Raw genomic sequence first — 19,243 nt, forward strand, 5'->3', positions numbered from 1 at the left:
AAGATAGGAGGGCCTTTTCATAATGACATTAAGCAAGTTGCAACCTATACAGGACATGTGATGCTCTGAGATGGTTCCCCAAACCACCTTCAGGGAACCTGAAGCTTCATGAAATCCACAGCATCTGGAGTGACAGCCTGGCTCAGAGGGGGTGAAAGCAGCACATTCCCACTCGCTGTGGCAATCCCCACCTGCATTTCTTCTCATTAATCACTAAACGTGAAGCTGATAAATTCCTACCCCTAATTTCACCCATTCTTTTGAGTGATACAGAAGCTACAGATATTTTTGACACAACACCCCAAATCTTTGGCAATGCAACTGCTCGCTCTTTCTCGCTGGAAAAGCTTCCTTGATGTGCAAAGCCCTGCATACCCGCACGGCCTGAACTCATCGAGTCTCCAATGCTACCGAGCCTGCGGGGTTACCGGGGCCAAAACAAGGCTTCCCTCCGCTCCTACCATCAACTATGCCAACGCTAACGCTCCAGGAAAGAGCAGCACGTCCCTTTCCAAGCATCACACAGGAAAGTTGCTCTCCTCACAACCTGTAACAGCAGCGAGGAAACCAGCCCTAGGCGATGCGTTCCTCCCTTGCAGACAGGAGGGGAGCGAAGGGCCCATACTTACGGGGCGGCGGAGGGAGCTGGTTCCCGCTGTGCTGGTGGTGCCAGTGGAGGAGGTGAAGGGTTTCCCCAGCAGCAGCACGTGGAGCCCAAAGACCAGAAACCCCTGGCACGACGTGCCCTGCAGAGCATCTCCTCCGCTGCCAGCTCCCGATCACAGCTATTGCCCCCCGGCGCCGACGCCAGCCCCGCTGCCGCCTTTTTCCAGAAATGCCAAGGCACGACCCACCCCTGCACCCCAGCACCCTCCGGACGGCCTCCCACTAGCACGGTGCCTTCCTCCGGCTGCCGGCGGAGGCTTTGTGTTCGCCGGGCAAACACAACCAGAACTGTTCGAGAGGACATCCAGATGCAAAGGGCTACCGGAGCTGAAGGGGCAGGACGGCGGTGGCAGGGCAAGGGAACAGCCGCTGCAGACTTAAGTCAGCCCAAAGCAAAGCTGTGGGGCACCTTCCCAATACGGCTAGACCACGGGAGAAGCTGCTTGTGTTTCTGGTCCATCACATCCCAGTTTTGGGGACAAGCGGGAGCCATGGTGTCGGAGAGGCAAACACTCCCCACCGCCAAGCCATCTGGCTTCACTCAGCGCAGCTGCCCAGTGAGGTACATGGCCAAGGGACCTTCCCCATCCTCCCTTGCTGGATCTCCTGATTGCTGCCTTATTTTAAGAAGGGAACTAAATTGTTTAGGAGCTAACAAGTTAACCCAGGAATTTCTGCCCATTAATCACTTCATGCCGTGCTCTGGGGTTTTCTTTTGTTCAAGCTAGAGAGAAACGTGGGGCTGGGCAATGCCTGTCTTGGGAGGGAGGGCACCCCGCAGTATTTTGATGTGACAGGACTTTATGGAATACAAGATTTTACAGTACTGGTTTTATGGTTGTGCATCAAACTGTAACAGGGGATAACGCAGCAATGTGCGGCTTGCCAGCAGGGGATCAGGACCAAGGAGTGTTTGAAGTTTGCGGAACAGCAGTAGCTGCTGAGGTCAAAGATGCTACAAGCACAGGAAGGGCTCTCTGGAGCCACGGGTCCGGGGAACCCAGGGGAAGCTTCAGCACAGAGCCATATCCCCACAACACGTTCAGACTCTTTGGAAACCAAAGGCAAAAGGCAATGGAAGGAAGGAACCCCGGGATGGACTGTTGCCAAGACAGGCCTTGAGGTGGCTCGGAGCTGGACACACAAGCATAACTTCCCTCTTGCCTCCATTGAGATCATTAAGATTAAAAACACTTAATAAAAGACCTGTGACCTTAAAAAATTAATACGCTTACCAGGATCACTCTCTTCTTTATCTCAGCAGAAAGCCTGCCTTGCTTCCCTCTGTAAGAAAACTGGAAGAGCCAAAGCTGCAGCCAGCGAGCGGTGAGATGGGATGGGGGGTCCCCCCATGGCCGGCAAGCGGAATGGCCGTGGTGCTCAAAGGCATTGAGTGTGCCCACAGCAAGCGTGGAGAAGAGTTCCTGGTGTCTCAAGCTTTTATTGCACAGAAGGAGAAATAAATAATCTAAAGGCTGAAACACTCAGAGGCGAAGGGAGGTGAAAGGCAGCGATTTCCCCCTCCTTTCGGCATGAGAACAGTTCGTGCTGCTGGGGCTTGCCTCAGCCCTGAGCCCTCCCGTGCACCCCCCCAGGTCCTGCCAGGACCACTGCCTGCAGGCAGGACAGCGCTCAGCCAGGGGTTCTTCCCTGGGGAGCAGAAGCGATGGTGACAGGGGCATCCGTGCAAGACCCCACCCCACAGCCACTGCCCATCAACCCTAAGGTCTGCGCGGGAAATCCTGCAGCATCCCCGGCTTTAAGCAAAATAAGCAAAAATGAGGCTAAACGTATTTTGTTAAGGCACTTCTGATCCATCCGTCCCTTCAGCACGGAGATGCTCTGTTTGGACCCAGCTATGTTGTCAGGTTTCCGGTGCCATGGCAGAAAGGATGTGGGAAATCACTACGAACAGCTTCTAAGACATCATTTTACAGTTTCACAGTAGAGGTCATTATACAGCATTACTGCATTTAAACGTGCGATTCCAGTTGTGAATATATTTCATAATCTTCTTGCACTTGCCACTGATTCTGGCCTATTGTCTAATGCCTTAAAGTACTTTCTAAGACCTTGGAAATTGAAACGCTGAGGTAGAAAATTACTGTATTACAAGCAGGCAAATTCACGCCGAGAGGAGAAGTGAATTGACCAGGAAGGTTGCATCCATCCGTGGCACAGCTGGGAGCGGGGTGCTGGCTCCTGCTGCCGAGGCCACCGCTCCCAGGCACAGTGTGTCCCTAGTCACCCAGAGGACGTTTGAAATAGAGTGTTGTAAGCTTTTATAGCGGCAACACTCTTTAGAGCCCAATAGCACTTATAATTGAATTCTTTAAAAGGATTATATTGTCCTCAGTAACTCATCGCTTCCCTGAACTGGCCCTTTCATTTGCATTTTTTCCCTCATTTTGGATATGATTCGAAACCCAGCAATGTTGTAGTTTGCATAAACAAACAAGCCTCAAATATATAAATAACTATTCACATCCTTTCCGTATATATTCAAGTATTTCACAAGGCACCGTGGCAGCCATTGGCATTTCTAAACGCTTTTTGAAGTAGCGGCTTGATTTTTTTTGTGTGTGTCCTTTACTGGAATTGATTCCCAAGCTCCTCTCTGCTGACAAGCGAGGACTGGTGATAGCGGTCCCGTGAGGCGAAGTCTGCGTTCTCCTCGGTGAGCTGCGTGGTCTCCATGCCAACTGTTGCAAAGGATGGTGTCACCACGATCTGCTCCTTAGGAGATGGCCTTCTCCTGTAAACAGAGAAGCAAAGGCACCTGCATCACCCCTTGTTTGCCGTCCATTAGCGGCTGCGCAAACAAAACCAGCCAAACTGCAGCTGTGATGAGCCTAAATCCTTCTCAGCACCCTTGGGAGGCATGGAACTAATCTGAAAATATTTTTCCTAGAAGGCACACAAAATATATACTTCCTTCCCCCAGCAAACACTAGAAAATACATATTTTCTTAACCAATAAGTTCCCTCTTTGGACATCGACTATGGCAAACGGTTTCCACACTGTGCAGGAAAAGAAGGAGCTTGAACCATTTCTAATGAAAAATATCCTTTTTATATATAGCCCAGAGGTTGGTTTCAAGAAAACCTTATTCCACATCTGCAAACCAAAATGGCAAGAGCTTATAGCACTGACTCAGACCTTACTGAGCACCAAAGAGCCTTAGAGGTGTCAAGGATCCTTGGTTGCCTCCAACTCTTTTGCATTCTAATGGGATTTGTTCTTTACCTCCAATTCATTAAAATATCTCTCCTGGATTTCAAGGAAACAAACCTTGGGAAGAAACTGCAAATCACTCCAATGCAATTTCTCACAGTGTAGCCAAGGTGGGCTTCAAAATGACCCACCTGACCCCCAAGCGGAGATGAAATTGTCCTTGTGGCAGCATGAGCAGGAACCCTGGCATTAGGATAAGGCAATCAAGCTGTCTGTCTGACCCAGAGATTGTGCTCTTTGAGAAGAGAGAAGTGGGATCAGTCTCTGCCTTGGGCATTCATCAGCTCCCCGCTCAGCCCTCCTTGGCAGGGTCTTGACTGCACTCATTGATCGCACTTCATCGCTCATTGATTGCACTAATCGAACCACTAAGGACTGGGACGGTTTGGTAACCCACAGGAGAAAAAATCCCTGCGACAACCGTGCCTCTACTTGTGAGAAGCAGAGCTGCCTTCTAGGAGGGATGGTTTCTCCTTTCCACACATGGTAACTCTCCGTGAAGCCTCGCATCTCAACCAGCCTCCTGTGGGGAACCTCAGACAATGGGCAGGAGACAGGGCTGAGAAGCACTGGGGGACAATCGGGAGGAAAATCCCGCTCTATCATCGTAGCTGCATTGAGCTCAAGCGACCTGCCACGAGTCCACCCAGACACTGAGGTGGAACCAGACAAGTGCCCGGGGTAGGAAGCAGCGGGGCCTGACAATGCGTAACTCTGGCAGCGCTTCAGCACGGCCCGCGTGCCCTGTTCCCATCCTCACCTCTGCACCCTCGGCTTGGGCTTGCGCTGCGAGTCCAGCAGACGTTGTGAAAAGCGGCGGGGACAACCCCTGACTCCACATGAGATATGCAGAAAACACAGCGCACACCTTCCACACCCCCTCACTCCCCCCTGCCGGGGTAATCTCTTCTAACCTGGGCTCTCGTTCCCTAACGCTTAGGCAAGCGTGCAGCTTTACCCAACTGCCGTGCGAGGCAGCGGTGGCTGTGTGAACAAAGCTAGTCATGGCAAGAGGTTTGTGGGACAGGTGGGTCTTCAGGGACCCAGTCCCGTGCTCGGAGACATCCACTGGTCTGGTAGAGAAAGGGATGGATGCGATGCGGGAGAACCGACTTGTCTATTCTCGGCCCTGCCACAGACCTGCCGTGGGGACCAAAGAGAGGTCCTGTCTTCTGGCTTCTCTCCCAAGCCACCTCTGCTACCAAAGGTATGTGGCCACGTTATAGGGACTGTGGGCAGAGGCAGGAGCTGGCAACACAGGCACGGGCCTGTGCCAATGTGCTTAAATGCCTGGACTTTGATTTATTTTAAAGGAGCCACCAAACTTGCCCACATAATGCATGGCAGCTCATGTTGCGCAGTCCTTACTACAGTGTTCACCCACCGCAACAAAAAAAGCAACCCAACAGATTGAGAACGTCAAATCCCACTGCGCTGTACAAGAGATGGTCACTACCCTCTGTGGGAAACCCAAACATGACAGAATTAATGATTAATAGTATCAAAACAAATTAAAAACACTAGTTAGTAACCAACCAACCAAAAAGCTGGAGGTCTTCTGGGAAGGAAAATCCCAAGACATTGCTAGTGCAGTCCCATACAGACTCAATACTGTTCCTTCACTGAAGACCTTGTTTGTTGTATTTGCCCCGTAGCTATTGTGGCTTCCCCTTAGATTTCCTCTCAAACTTGAGCACAGCTGCCACATGCGCCTGTTCCACCACTACCATACTCATTTGCTTTCAATGGATGGTGGGTGGAAGAGATGGAGTCTCCTGTTATTCATTTCCTACCAGATTTTCCAGTTCAGCCTGAGCCACCAAAGTTGAGCACAGACCTTTCAGGTAAGATAAAGCTTCGGGCACCAAGATATGGTTAGCAGCTGAAGTGTCCACGCATAAGGCAGAGGAGACTCCAGCTCTCCCGCTTACGTGGCCAGCCATAGGCCGGGCTAATGGAAGCAAACAGTTGTTTTTGCCATTAAGAATAACTTTGAGTATGCAAGAAGGGACTGCTTAAGGTAATAAGCAAGTCAACTCTGCCATCCCTCGCTGTGCACATTAGCGGGTCACGGGAACAGTGAGCACTGCCCTGGTCCCTGCCAAGTGACTGGTACCAACCTGCACGAGGTGATCAAAACTGACTTAATCCAGCCGAAGAAACTGAAATTTGCTGCTGCTCCTACAGAGAAAAGGCACGAGAAGTCAGTATGCTGCTAATTCTCTCATAATAGCATTAAGCCATTGAATTTTTGCATAAAATCTCAAACCAATATGCTTGTTATTAGCCTTAAGTACAAAAAGTTTTCACGATGGTGAGACACTCCTGCAGCATTCCCACACATTGTGGCTTTTAAATGATTGTCAAGAAACTTAACCCCAATTTCCCAGGCAGAACAGCTATCCTTTCCCAGACTGACAGCTTGTGCAAACCCCAGTAAGGCAGGGAGCAAAGCACAGACACCCGTAGCACTACCTTTTCCTCCCTGGACTGCAAAGCTCATTCCCACTGCCGGGATGGGGGGACAGGAAGAGCCATTCAGCTGGGGTGTCTGTGGTCTCACCATTCCTTCCCTCCTGTCTCACCCCACAGAGAGCTGGCTTAGCTTATTACGCCAACACTATTTTTTTCGGGTTTCTCTGTAGGGTTAGTGTCCTGCACTGGCTCACTGCAGGGGCAGGGAAGTGCCAGAGCTGGCAGCAAAAGCAGCAGGAAAAGTTTGTGGTGAGGGACAGGGAGGAGAACAGGCACCCGGCAGCGCCTGCTGGTTTGGATTAGGCTGTTGGGGAGGAAGAGAGAGGAGAAGGGACATGTCAAAATCCCAGAGCATTTCTGCTCCCAAGGTCTTCATCTAGTCCTTCATCTAGAGCATCTCTCAAGCCAGTGTCTCCCAGTCTTTCTAGACAGAAGGGTCATTCAGTCTTTTGGAGAAGAAACTCAGGGATCATTGGATGCCATGTGGCTGCACAATAACATTCACTCACAGCCAAATAAAAATTGGGCTGAACTTTCAGCAGTCATTTCTAACTTTTCTTTTGCCATGCATTATTTTACTGTATGCATGGGAATGCACATGCAAAAGAAACCAAGAAAAAAAAGTCTAATCATGACACTATTTCTCAGATCACCTTCCAAGATCCTCTACACACTGACCGAGAAACTCTTTTTAAAGTCATTTTTGGTAAATATTTCAAAATCACGTAAGAGAGATGTAATATAGTGAATATACAAATATACAAACTGCAAGGCCTGAAAACAGTGTTTTCTTTAATAGATGGGGACTGTAAAAATCTTTGTTAAAACTTAAGATATATTTCAGAACGTACTAATTAGCAAGTACTATCCACAGTCTTAGCTCTTTCCTACCATCCCATGCAGATAAATAGAAAAGAAGTCAGCGCAGAAAGAGAAGCACTGATGAGCGATGTTGTGATGGTTACTGAGCGACAAGTATTTTGGGTTTCTGAAATCTAGTACCTAGGTACCTATTGTCTAATAATCTTTCATCTAAATAAACCTGGGTAGCTATTTCTGCACTGTCTAAAAGACATATGGACTCAGGCTCTTTGGACCTTTCTCATCTTGCAGAAAAAAACGGCACATCCACGCGTGCGGGTAGTTATGTCCATATGCACCTACATACATATGTATGCGTATGTACGTGAGACACAGAGACATAGACCAATGCAAACCCCTCCTGCGGCCGTGCCAAGGAGCTGTAGGCTCCCATGAGCTGCCTTCTGAATGTGCTTCGCTGTTTAATTTTGAACTTGTTTAAGCCGGTCACATGCACAGACCTTTCTAATGCCCTCTGCCTAAGAGTATTTTCCCAGATTACGTTCCCAACATATTCAACCTGTTTAGTTCTGGAATCAAAAGGCTCTCTTGTTCTGCAGTTATGAATGTTGAGGTTTAATGAGATACTCGTCATAATTCCCATTTTCATTAAAGTTTTCTCAGGCGGGTTTAGGTTGATTAATTAAGTTTATTAAAACGTATTTACGGCAGATTTTTCTCATTGCTGTGATACATTTACGATCTGCCATCCCTGTTAAGTCTTAGTATTAGTATCTGGTTTTGCCGTTTAAAGTACAACATATTAAAGCAATAAGCACAATGTTCAAACCACCAAACTCATGCTAGTTGCAGTTAGAATCCAATATAAAATTAAAGACTCAGAGAGAAAATGTATTAAAACTAGCAACAAAACAAAACGTCATCATCCACTGTGTCACCTGCATATTAAACACAAGGGTCTCAATTCCTAATTAAGTTAAATTAAAGCTTAATGAATTTTTAAGCAGATTTAATAATACAATAAAATACTCACCAAGGGGGAGTCCTGGGCTCACCTGGCCGATGTAGAAATACAGAATAACTGCTGCACCCAGGCTGACAAGGGTGTAGATCCACTGAATGACAAACATTATGATGAGGGACACGATCGCCTGTTGGAAAGACACGGTTTGGGGTCACCCCAGAGTCCGTAAGATAATATGTTGATGACAATCTGATGGTGGCAACACCGATTTCCTGCTCTGGCCCTGCAGTACAGCGCCCGGCGAGGACTGCTCACCTTCAGACACAGCCTGACACCAGGTCAGCGCTTTGTTCCTCAACCTTGCAAGGTGAGCATGCATCGCAACTCTAACAGAAACTTCTTAATAACGGAGGCAGTGCTGGAGCTTTCGAGTTGTTATGACAGCACCAGTTAACTGTTTTGGGCTGCGGGGCTTTTTGCCAGAAATGATGAATCTTGGCTTTAAATACATGCAAAACCAGCGCTTCGATGGCATCTCTGCACCTCCAGCTTTCTCAGGGACTTCTCAGGAGAACTGTATAGGAGGTGTGCACAGTCAGGACCCGGGATGCAGCCACTGGGCTTTATCCTGATGAGTGTTTCCTTTTAGGTGTCTCCCTCCTAATGAAGTCCCGGGATGGGGAGACAACAGAGACTGTCCTTGCACCAGACCTGCTGCACAGCCCGGGTCCTGCCCGCAGGAGGAATGATGGAGCTGCAACCACATGGGTGGATGGATGCTCCCAGGCCTCGGTGGCTGAGACCGATGGCGCAGCAGGACCCGCAGGGAACCACGTCACCTCCTGCCTGTAAAACACTCCACTAGTGCATGGCTTTCGGTCACATATAGAGCACTTTCACCCAGTGTTTTCTGAAAAGATTTGGGTATCGCATGGCTGAAGTTTCTCAGTAATGAAGTTCCCACGTTATAGGGAGCCCCGTTTGGTCTCACTGTTAAAAGGAGGGACAGCACAGGATTACAGTTTCGTCTTCAGCAGCGTGGAGGTAGCTTTCAGTGAGCTACCTTGAGCCCTACAGCCCAGGAGCATGGGCTTCGGGTCTCTGCGGGGCTGCTCCAGCAGCAGTATCCAGAGGCTCACCAGCTCACAAGGTAGATTTGGCTCAAGGGACATATGAAAGGGGGCAGGGGTGGCATCTTCATGGATCAGGTTAGGAACAGCAAGGGGCAGCATGCAAAGAAAGAGCTAAATGAGTCCAGAATGACATGATCGGTGAAGCACAGAGAGAGAGGGCAGAGGGGAAAGGAGCCAGCTTGAATAAATGCATCTGATTTTTCCTTCTGTGATTTTATTTTGCATTGTTGATCCCTTCCCAGCTCTGCTGCAACCTCCTCCCAAGTCTGACTACTGACAGGAAAGCAAATCTGCTTTAATGAATACGTCAGTCGTCTCCATAACCGAATTCCCCCGTGAAGGCAGAGAGCTGACCGCTCCGCGATGACACACGCTTGGGAGCCACGTTAGTTACCAAGCCCAGAGACAGCATCAGTGTGCAACCTCCTACAGATGTCATCGCTAGGGAGAAGCCTCCAGCAGCCGTCCCACCCCTGGCACCGCGATCCGGCCGGGACCCCTCACCAGGAGCTGGCTGCTGGCAGCGGGGGCAGTGATTTTGAAAAGTAGGTGTCAAACTCCATCTGAGGATTAAGCTAAAAGGGTTCGGTGAGTTGTTCGAGTGGGTTTGTTACATTTTACACACAGCTATGAAATCGCAGTCCATGCAGCAAAGCCATATGGCTCATTCATTATGCATATCTGACCCTTTCCCTGTCATCTGCCCATTAATCCATCTTCCCAAGATGAATTTAAATGTCCTAAACTCCTCAGCAGCTTGAGACAGAAGCTATTTAAAAGTTTTTTATTCTTTGAAGTAACGTGCTGGGGGAATGTTCCGCTTTCTTTCCTCAAAAGGTGGAATTTCACAGCCAGGCTGCTATGGTATCAGGAGGTCAGCACTAATGAAATCCCACCCTGAGCTTGCAGAAACCATCTCATAAATAAAAGCAACACAGCTTTGAAGCTGATGTCTCACTCCGTCCCACAGCAAGAAAAAGCAGGCTGGCACACACTGAAAAAAGGGATGCTGCTTTTTTCCCAGCCAGCCATGCCTCTCAAGTCCTAAGATGCCACAGTTTGAATTTGTACCTTCTTGGTTTAGGTTGGGTTTTGGGGGTTTTTTTTGCTGTTGTTGTTGTTTTAATTAATATGTCATCTGGCTTCCTTTGAATTTGAACGAGTGGATGCATGGTACCTTGAATACTTGATTCAGGTGGCCTGGAATACTAGAAACAAAGGCCATTTTAATGTACTGGAGTATATTTACACTGCAGTAAGTGAGTGATGAATTTCTTTCCATTTTCTACAATCACAAACCAGTGCTCAAAATAAACAAAAATACTTACACCAGCAAAGGAAACCCAGTGATTGCAGAATTTGGAGTAGAAGGATTCTGGTATTTGCTGAATTCCCAGCTCTGGATTTTGTTGCTTTATAGATGATTCTACAGAAAAAAAACAAGAAAAGAAAAGAGACATTAAAAAGGAGCTAAAGTGGGTTTTCTTCTCCTTCTTTACATTACCAGATTCCAGAAAACCAAAGCAGAAATTTTAGCTGACAGCTGGGTATGGCAGAGCTTAAGCAAAACCTCAAAAATTAAAACAAAAAAGAAGTGCAAGAAAAAAAAAGCGTTCTAGCTCTGGTGCTGAGTCCATTTGAAAGCCATATCTACCTCTCTCTGCCTCAGTTTCCCTATTTGTGAAAAAAGAGGAATAATACTTTTCTCCCTCAGAGGGGTTTATGAAGCTTAATTGACTAATGCTGGTAAAACCCTACAGCACTGAGATGACAAACTCCAAGCAAATTGCCATGGTATCAAATTCCCACATCGCCAACAAAACAAATTCAGACTCCTAGCCGTGGGTGTTGAATCACAGACTCCACCCGCGGCATGGGGACCACTGCATTTTGATAGCCCGAGTTTTAGACCCAAACGGCTCCATCCCTCCTACCCTACACCAGGATGAAGTAAACCCCAGGTTACGCTCAAAACCTTTTTAATGTACAGTGCTAAGAGTGCATGTGTAGAATAATGAGTAGACCGTAAACAACCCTACACTAAGCATAGTCCTGCCTGTTTTCCTGTGATTAATCTTCCATAGGAAATTGCACTGGAACTCCTCCTGTGATGCATTGCAATGAACTCTACCCTAACCTGGAATAAATGATATTCTTGCTATGAATCATTGAATGACAGCCCTGTATAATGCTAGTTCCACACCTGCCCCCAAGAAAGCACGGTGAGGACTGAGGTTATGAACCGCGCCCTCGTGAGCACGGAGATGTCCGTCTCCTACAGCCCTTACCTTCGCCCCTCTGGCCGGGGAGCGCGGGCGCCTCACTGCAGAGCTGCTCCCCCAGCTCCAGCAGCCCGGGTGTCCGCTGAGCATCCGCAGCGGGTGGTGAGCGTGGACCCGTGTCATGCTGATGGACCTGCTCAGCCAGGTCCTGCTGGGTCTTGCTGCAGGGCTCCATGGTCTCATCCCAGCCGTACGGAGCCGCGGGAACATCACGATGGAGATCCAGGAGAAAGCTGTCTTGTAATGTCTGCTTGGCTCGCTTCTTTGTCTTCTTCTGTTTGGCCTTTTGGGTTAAATTCTTGGCTCCTCCTTTTTTGCAAGTGCCTGGCTCACTATGAAATGGTTTAAAAAGTTGGTCCATGTCTTTTGTGAATTCCAGCAAGGTGCCGTTTGACCTGCTCTGAATTACTCCATCTGCTGCACGGCTGGAGGGCTTGTTGAAAATTAAAGGCTGGGAAGAATGAGCAGGCCTAGCATTTTCCATCTGGGTCTCATCAGGTTTCTGCTGAACATTGTAGCTTAAGGAGACTGAGAAATAGGAATAGTCTATAGCAATATATGTCAACATGAAGTTGATGGTGACTATGGGAGCAAGAACATTCACTTGCCCAATGAAGACGAAAGACATGGTGATGAGACTTGTTAAGCAAATTGCAGCCACTGGAGTCTTGTTGGGTCCTTTCTATTTCATAAATAAAACAAACTTACATTTAAATTAATAACCATAAGCCTCACCATGAGGATTCCCCTCTTGCTCAGCTGCCATAAGTGGTTACCTGGGCGGTCTGCAGTACCCCTTTAGTCATGAAACACACACACACGTGCACAAGCAGAGGCTCACTGGCTTAATAAATTAAAGAACAGGCTGGAAGCCAAAAGCTGCTGAGCTCCCACCTCGCCTCTGAGCCTTACTCAAGCTTTGTCTTTGGAAAACTCATCCACTCTCACTCCCTAACTCTGCAGTAAAACAATGTCATTAAAGCAGCAATAAACCTTCAGAGAGATTTGTGGGGCTTATGGGAAGTCTGGCAATAAAACGCATTAATTGGCGTTAACTGTTCATCTCCAATTTCTCTACAGGACTCTGCGTCGCTGCCGACCCAGAAGGCTCCCGCACGCTGCCGTTGGAAAGGCTTCGGCTGCCAGATAGAGTCAGTGAAGCTCTGCCTGCACGGAGCAGTGCCACCTTCCCAGCAGCAGCTTCTGGCCCTGCCCTGAGAGGAGGCTGAGCTAAACCCACGGTCTGCTGAGCCTCTGCACTCGGGGTTTCCCCCCTTTCTTCCACCCAAGGCGCATCTGCCCGGCGGCAGGAGGAGAGCCGCAGAGAGGCTGGGCAGCCCCGGATGCCGGAGGGCAGGAGTCAGCGCCAGCGATGCCGGGCGTGCGCCGGGAAGGCAGGCAGCCAGGAGAAACACCGCCGGCTCTTCTCTGGGCTGGGGCGAAGGCAAGGAGAGGAGGAGAAAGAGAGGGACAAAGCAATGGGCATCAGGGGGTGGAAAGACTTGAGCCATCAGTTCCTGAACTTTAATCCCAGGTCTAACCTGCCCTTCCTTGGACCAGGCACTGTCTCGCCGTTTCGGTACCCGAGAAGCCTGTCCAGGCTGTGTAAAGACCTCACTGGAAAATATCTTACAAGGTATCTTACAAAATATCTTAGGTTTTCACTTACTGCATGCGCTTTGTTAATAAACACACAGCTCAAATGGAAACTATTCATATTTCCTCCTCTTATTTATTAATAGAAAAGGGGACCAGTTCTGGTCCTTCTTGCAATGAAATGGAAATATAAAGGATAAAGAGATAAAGGAACACGGTTCTCAGCATCTGTAGTATCAGAAAGACATACTGAGATGGGGAACATCTCAGGATGCCTCTGGCTTGGGTTTAACTCTACAGAAAACAGTCGTGTCCTTCCCATCAGCTGGGGTTATGGTTATGGACTACAACACTTTTTTTTCAACCATGGGAAAAAAGAACTGATGTGGAACAGATTGTTAAGGGCAAACTAAATTTGTTAGCTCTCCATAAACCAAATCTAGACAAGTTTCAAAGTGGCAGAGGGAAGGATGGGGGAAAGTGATCTGCCTTTGCTTTCTCACCTCTTTTTCAGCCCTTCCCATTGTGGCACTCTGCCCGGACAGAGTTCAGAGCAGAAAATTTGACAGAAAGACAGAAAACTATCAGAGAAGAGAGGGAATCAGCTTTGCAGTCAACTTTGCTAAGTCACTGAGAATTTGGCAAGGGTTGCCAAGTGGAGAACAGCCTGTTCTGGGATGGCCTGACAGCTGCCTTCAGGAGCTGGAAGTTTTTGCTACCATTATTGTTCCTGCTTCCCCTATGATTATTACCATTTATTATTACTATTGCTATTATTATTACTACCTTAATTTTAGAAAATTACCTTCAGAAATATAGAATACAGTATATAAAATTATTATACTTATAAAACACATATTAAAAATATTCATAAACACCAATATTGTAAAATATTTTTCTGTATTTGTAAGCCTCTCTGAAGGAGCAAAATATCGTAAGGTTTTTTCTAGCTGCTCAGTACAGTTAGGCGCTGCAGGTTATTGAGAGCAAGGGAATTATTTTCTCCCTGTTTAGAAGAAGGGAAAACCATAAAAAATAGTTTGCTCTGAATGTATAGTCCGAGACTACAGAGTCCTTAGTGACTGGTACTCTGACTGATCTCAGCAGAACGACTCATGTGAATGAGGATTATTTATGAATATGACAAGGAAAAAGCCTCTTGTCGTATTCAAAGCAAGGCTTTGTTTCAAAGCACATCTAAAGCTTAGCAGCCGCCTAGCTTAACCTTTCAAATCTATACTTTGGTTTTATTTTATAGTGTCCAAGAGGCATCTTATCTTACAAAGAAGTGTCCCCTTCTCCAGTGCACACAGACTGAATCCACCGTACCGCGACTACTCATGTACTCAGCTATGAGGTAACCAGAGAGGATAGGAAGAGCTCAAGGAAAAGGTGCAGGAAAGCAGAAAAAAGAAAAAAAAAGAAAAACAGATTAAGAGGTGCATTGCACCAAAGTGCCTGGACAAAAGCTTCAGGCCTCTGCCCTGGACAGGAGGGCAGGGAAGAGCTAGGTGCCTGCCTCCGTCACGGATAGGATCACTACCAGTGTAGATAAGGCGTCTGCAAACGAAATCACGGGTAAAGTTGCATCATAAGCAGCTATTTTACTGGGGGCATCTCGAAGGAGGTGGGTCCGAGGGAGGGAGGGGACCCACAGGTCGGGAGGGCTGTCCACGCGCGGCGGGCCGGGGCACAGAGGTGGGTGGGCGAGGGGCTGGGGCGAAGCAGGGCTGCTCCTGCGCGGTGCCGAGCCCCGTGGGAGGGCTCAGGGCAGAGGCTGTGCAGCACGGCGGACAGGCAGGGAAAGGACCAGGGCAGCTGGGCTCTTGTTTTTTGAATAAACCCACTCATTTCCTGGCTTTTCTGACTACTCTAGGGTACCAGATCCCAAGCCTTCCCTCCTTGCATTTCATACATCTCCCATCTCACTCCACAGACACACGGAAATCCTGGCTTCTTGAACCAACAGTTTTCCTTCAGGTGAAGGTTTGAGAGCAATCTCAGGGAAAGGATGACTAACCCCATATCCAAGGAAGGCGAGCATGGGGATCACATTCTCCTGGGCGATGCACTGCAGGATCCTGGGTGCTCCATACAGCCCCCCCATGCAGGAGGCCAGGGACGAGATGTACAGTCCCAGCAAAAACAAGAAACCCACCAAGGATACCTGGAGGAAGCAGAGAGAATGCAAAGTTGATTATATTGTTCACTAAAGACCGATGAGCAGTTTTAAAGACGTGTCTGTTAAGAGATCACATATATTTTGTAACATTGCAAAATTAACAGAGCGAGCGGTGGGAAAGGAGCAATTTAACTGCTCTGTGGTATAAAGTGCAAGCAATTAATACAGGAAAATTATCCCATAAAAGTAATTTAATACTGAACATCCTGTACTGACAGAGCTCATATCCAAGAAATTCTTTGTCACTTGGAGCAACTGCAGCAAAGCAGCAGCTATTAGATTCCCCTTAAGTAACTGGAAGTGAGTTTATTTCAGGAAAGATCACTTATATACAGAGCACATCGTGCAGGAAAAGCTGCCCAGGCTTCCAACCATCCAAAACAGGAAGACAAACACCCCTGTGTCCCAGAGGGGAAAACCAATCCTGAAAGAATATCCACAGTAAAACCAAATTGAAATTGCCACTTAAACAAATGGCATCTCAAAAAATACGCTCTGAAGGATATAATACAATGACCTTATTTTCCTGTCTTCAATGAGAACAGAATTTCCTTTGGCCAACATGAAACATAAGAAAGTCTTTAAAGCCACAGTGCTAACAAGGCTGGGTTTATTACCAGTTTCTAGAGAGCTCCCTTTCAATCGGGGAGCATCTCCTGCACCGTGGGGGGAAAGGAGAGCAGCTCATGGTCTACCACACAGAATTGAAGGACTGGGGTCCCCCTGCGCAGGTCCCCACTGTCAAGTGCTGCAAGCATAGGCAGCACATCTTAAAAAAACCCACCCAAAAACACAAAACCCCACAATATGAACACAGTGCAAGAAAGCTTTGACATGGAAGTGCTCCTGGTACCGTGGCGTGAGGGTGTGGGCAGACACAGCCAAGGAGACTAAGGTCTAGGGTCACCTGAGCCGTCAAGTTCTGTAAGACCACACAAGTCTGGCAGCCCACAGCCAGCCACAGAGAAAGGCAAATCACAGTGGGTAACGCCGGCAGAAAGGCCAGGCAGGGAGAAAACCCTCACATCTTGGTCCAGATCTGTCCTGCCATACTCCACTGAAGCGAGCTGCCGCAGGTGCTCGCAGACATCCATGGCAGAGGACGGCGTTGAATGCAGGTCCACTGTGTCCCATGAGTCCTTCACTCCCACCCCTCCTCTCATGGAAAATAAGGTCTAAATGAACAGGGGTCCTCCCAGCTTCTGCCCCTGTTGAAGTCAGGTGGCACATGCTTTATTCGAATGTATCACAAAAATTTACATGGCTAAAGATGATTCAAGCTACATCTGCCTTTTCCCTTATGTATTGAACCTGCACACAGAAAAAAAAAGGAGGTTGGGTAAAAAGCCATAAAATGCTTGCTGTTTGGGGAAGGCGTGTAAAATTAACCTCATGGTCCAGAACTGTACAAATCGCCTACCACAACATTTCTTTTCTCCATGAAAATCCACTCGGCCTTGTGAATTTTTTCTTGTGGGACAGAAGAAACTTGAGAGAAAGACGAGCAGGGATCAGCTTCCATTAGACCAATGGACTTGATGGGGAATCTTATGAGCGTAACTTCCCTTCCCTCTCCTCTAATCCTGCCCTGCTCTGAGAAATACTTGGAAGAAACAATCAGTTGTGCCAGACATCATATATTATTTTAGCTGCCAAAAATTCTTGCATTTAAATGTACTACTTGACATTCAAATCAGGGTTAGAGGGGAAGAGTCCTTTTCACCAAGGCTGATGAAAAGGTTTGCTGGTGGTTTTGAGCACGGAGAGCGTGAATGCTTTGTAAGAAATTGGCACTTCGAGATCATTAGAAGTGAAATTACTGAATCTCATTTTTATGTTTAAAAAGCCAAAAAAGTGTTGTAAGGGAGAAAAGCAGCCAAGCACTTGCTCACCTGTGAGTGACAGAAACGAAGAGTTTGCGTCTTGGATGTGTAATGATCTCTTCCCCCTTCCCCCTCTCTGAACAAAGTCATTAAAATCTAAAGCAGCTTGTAGTAACTCAAAGAAGCAACATGAATATTGGGATTGCACTATGGTTTTGTACCATACAAGGCAAAAGAAAACTGAATTTGCTTGTGTGTGGTTTTCTTTGTTTGTTTGGTTTTTATACTTAATATTATTAAATATCTTCACATCTTTACTGGGAGATTTTTCCTCTCCCCCCCAAGGGGGTTTTAAAGTTAAAACACAGCTTTAACAATCTCTTTCTCTTCAGCTGATTCATGTAAAGCTGATTATTTTAGTTACTGCGCTTTTTGTCCACTAAGGCTGTCACATTGACATACAAAGATGTGGCCTTAAAGAAGGTAGAGTCATTCTTTTTTCCCCTGAAACAGATGATTTTTCACCTTAGCAGGAAGCGGCAGGAGCCCCACCAATAATCTGGAATTTGTTTTGGGGGCTGACGAAAGTCTAGACTTTCACAATTACTTAGAGAGAAAACGAAACCAGAGTTTCAATCTGATATTTTAGCTTAAAACCATGTTACAAATCAAATAAATGGCAAACATCTCAATTTTAAATTAATCACAAAAAATAGCGTCAAATATGATGAACCCGTGATTTTGGATAACACTGAATAACAGAAAATTATACCCCATATCCCATTTAAAGTAAGACAGTGACAAACACCAAAATCTTTTACTCTCTTTTTAAAGGCTTGCAATGATAAGGTTCATTGCCTGTAACGCTGCAGACCTCCCTCATGTATATACACTCATGTGGAATGTCTCGAGTTTAATAATCCTATTGCTCGCCCTGCAATTACAGCCTGCTAGATATGGAAATGTAAGCCTCGCTTGACTTAGTAAAGATAAGCAGTGGGGTTCTTTAGAGATTTCCATTTGGTCTAAGCTTTCACCAACAAGAAAGGATACATTGAATAAAATACAGCATTTATCATTAGACCACATTAGCATATTTTAGCTCTTAAAGCCATTGCTGGGTGATTATGCCAAGATTCAGCATTACTGGATACGCCGGTGAATGCAAAGCTGTTCAGATCAATTGTACACTGGGACTTGCAATGGGGAAATCCCGCTGAATCTCAATGAGGGATGGGTACCCGAATTCCTTAGACTTTTGGAAAAGATAAAGCATTCAATAAAGCATATGGCAACCCAAAAGCACCATTATATAAAACCACACTGGGTTATTTGAACAAGTTACCTTCTCTGCTATCATGAAGTCATAGCGGAGTGACTGACGGGTACAAATGGCTCCCAGCAAAAAAACGAAGACCATGTACAGAAGCCACCTGATAAGAGCAAAAATAAATTATTATTTTTCCAGCAAGAGAAGACCATTGAGAATTCTGCCCATTAGCAGAGCCAGGAGGAAGCTACCTGCAGTCTTGATGTGGGCATGGTAGGGATAACACAGTCCTGGGGACAGACTTTTTAGCAGGGCCTGTAGCAATAGGACATGGGGTAATGGTTTTAAACTAAAAGAAGGCAGATTTCGACTAGATATAAGGAAGAAATTTTTCACAACGAGGGAGGTGGTAGATGCCCCATCCCTGGAAACATTCCAGGTCAGGCTGGAGGGGGCTCTGAGCAACCTGATGGAGTTGCAGATGTCCCTGCTCATGGCAAGGGGGATGGACTATATGACCTTTAAGTGTCTCTTCCAACCCAAACCATTCTATGATTCTGCAGGTACACAGGTCCCCTTGTCTGGCAGTAACGATAAACACCACAGCCAGCCTGCTCCACAACCTCAGTCATGATCCTCCTTTGGTGTCTCTGGCACTTCCATTACTCAGGTGGAGAGATAAGCTAGACTGGCTGCAAAGTCCAGATAACAGAGATGTGAACGACCACAGTCCATCCATCTGCGGTACTTCTGTGTCCTGTGGAATCCCCTCACTTAAAACAAGCACCAATTTCA

At 47.1% G+C, this 19,243-nt stretch overlaps 1 protein-coding gene across 1 annotated transcript in view; it reads right to left on the reverse strand.

Annotated features, from left to right (window-relative positions):
- Positions 1-3,255: 3,255 nt before the first annotated feature.
- Positions 3,256-19,243, reverse strand: part of SLC12A8 (solute carrier family 12, member 8) — a gene marked incomplete at its 5' end in the record, with an annotated part of 24,272 nt that continues 8,284 nt past the window's right edge. Inside the window, 7 exons of the mRNA XM_010292750.1 lie at positions 3,256-3,421; positions 6,022-6,082; positions 8,232-8,349; positions 10,624-10,721; positions 11,584-12,259; positions 15,194-15,340; positions 18,524-18,611. Of these exons, the coding sequence (XP_010291052.1) occupies positions 3,256-3,421; positions 6,022-6,082; positions 8,232-8,349; positions 10,624-10,721; positions 11,584-12,259; positions 15,194-15,340; positions 18,524-18,611 (1,354 nt within the window). The remainder of the gene's footprint in view (positions 3,422-6,021; positions 6,083-8,231; positions 8,350-10,623; positions 10,722-11,583; positions 12,260-15,193; positions 15,341-18,523; positions 18,612-19,243) is intronic.

The sequence above is a fragment of the Phaethon lepturus genome, unplaced genomic scaffold, assembly GCF_000687285.1.
Source record: "Phaethon lepturus isolate BGI_N335 unplaced genomic scaffold, ASM68728v1 scaffold28058, whole genome shotgun sequence".
NCBI classification, from domain to species: domain Eukaryota; kingdom Metazoa; phylum Chordata; class Aves; order Phaethontiformes; family Phaethontidae; genus Phaethon; species Phaethon lepturus.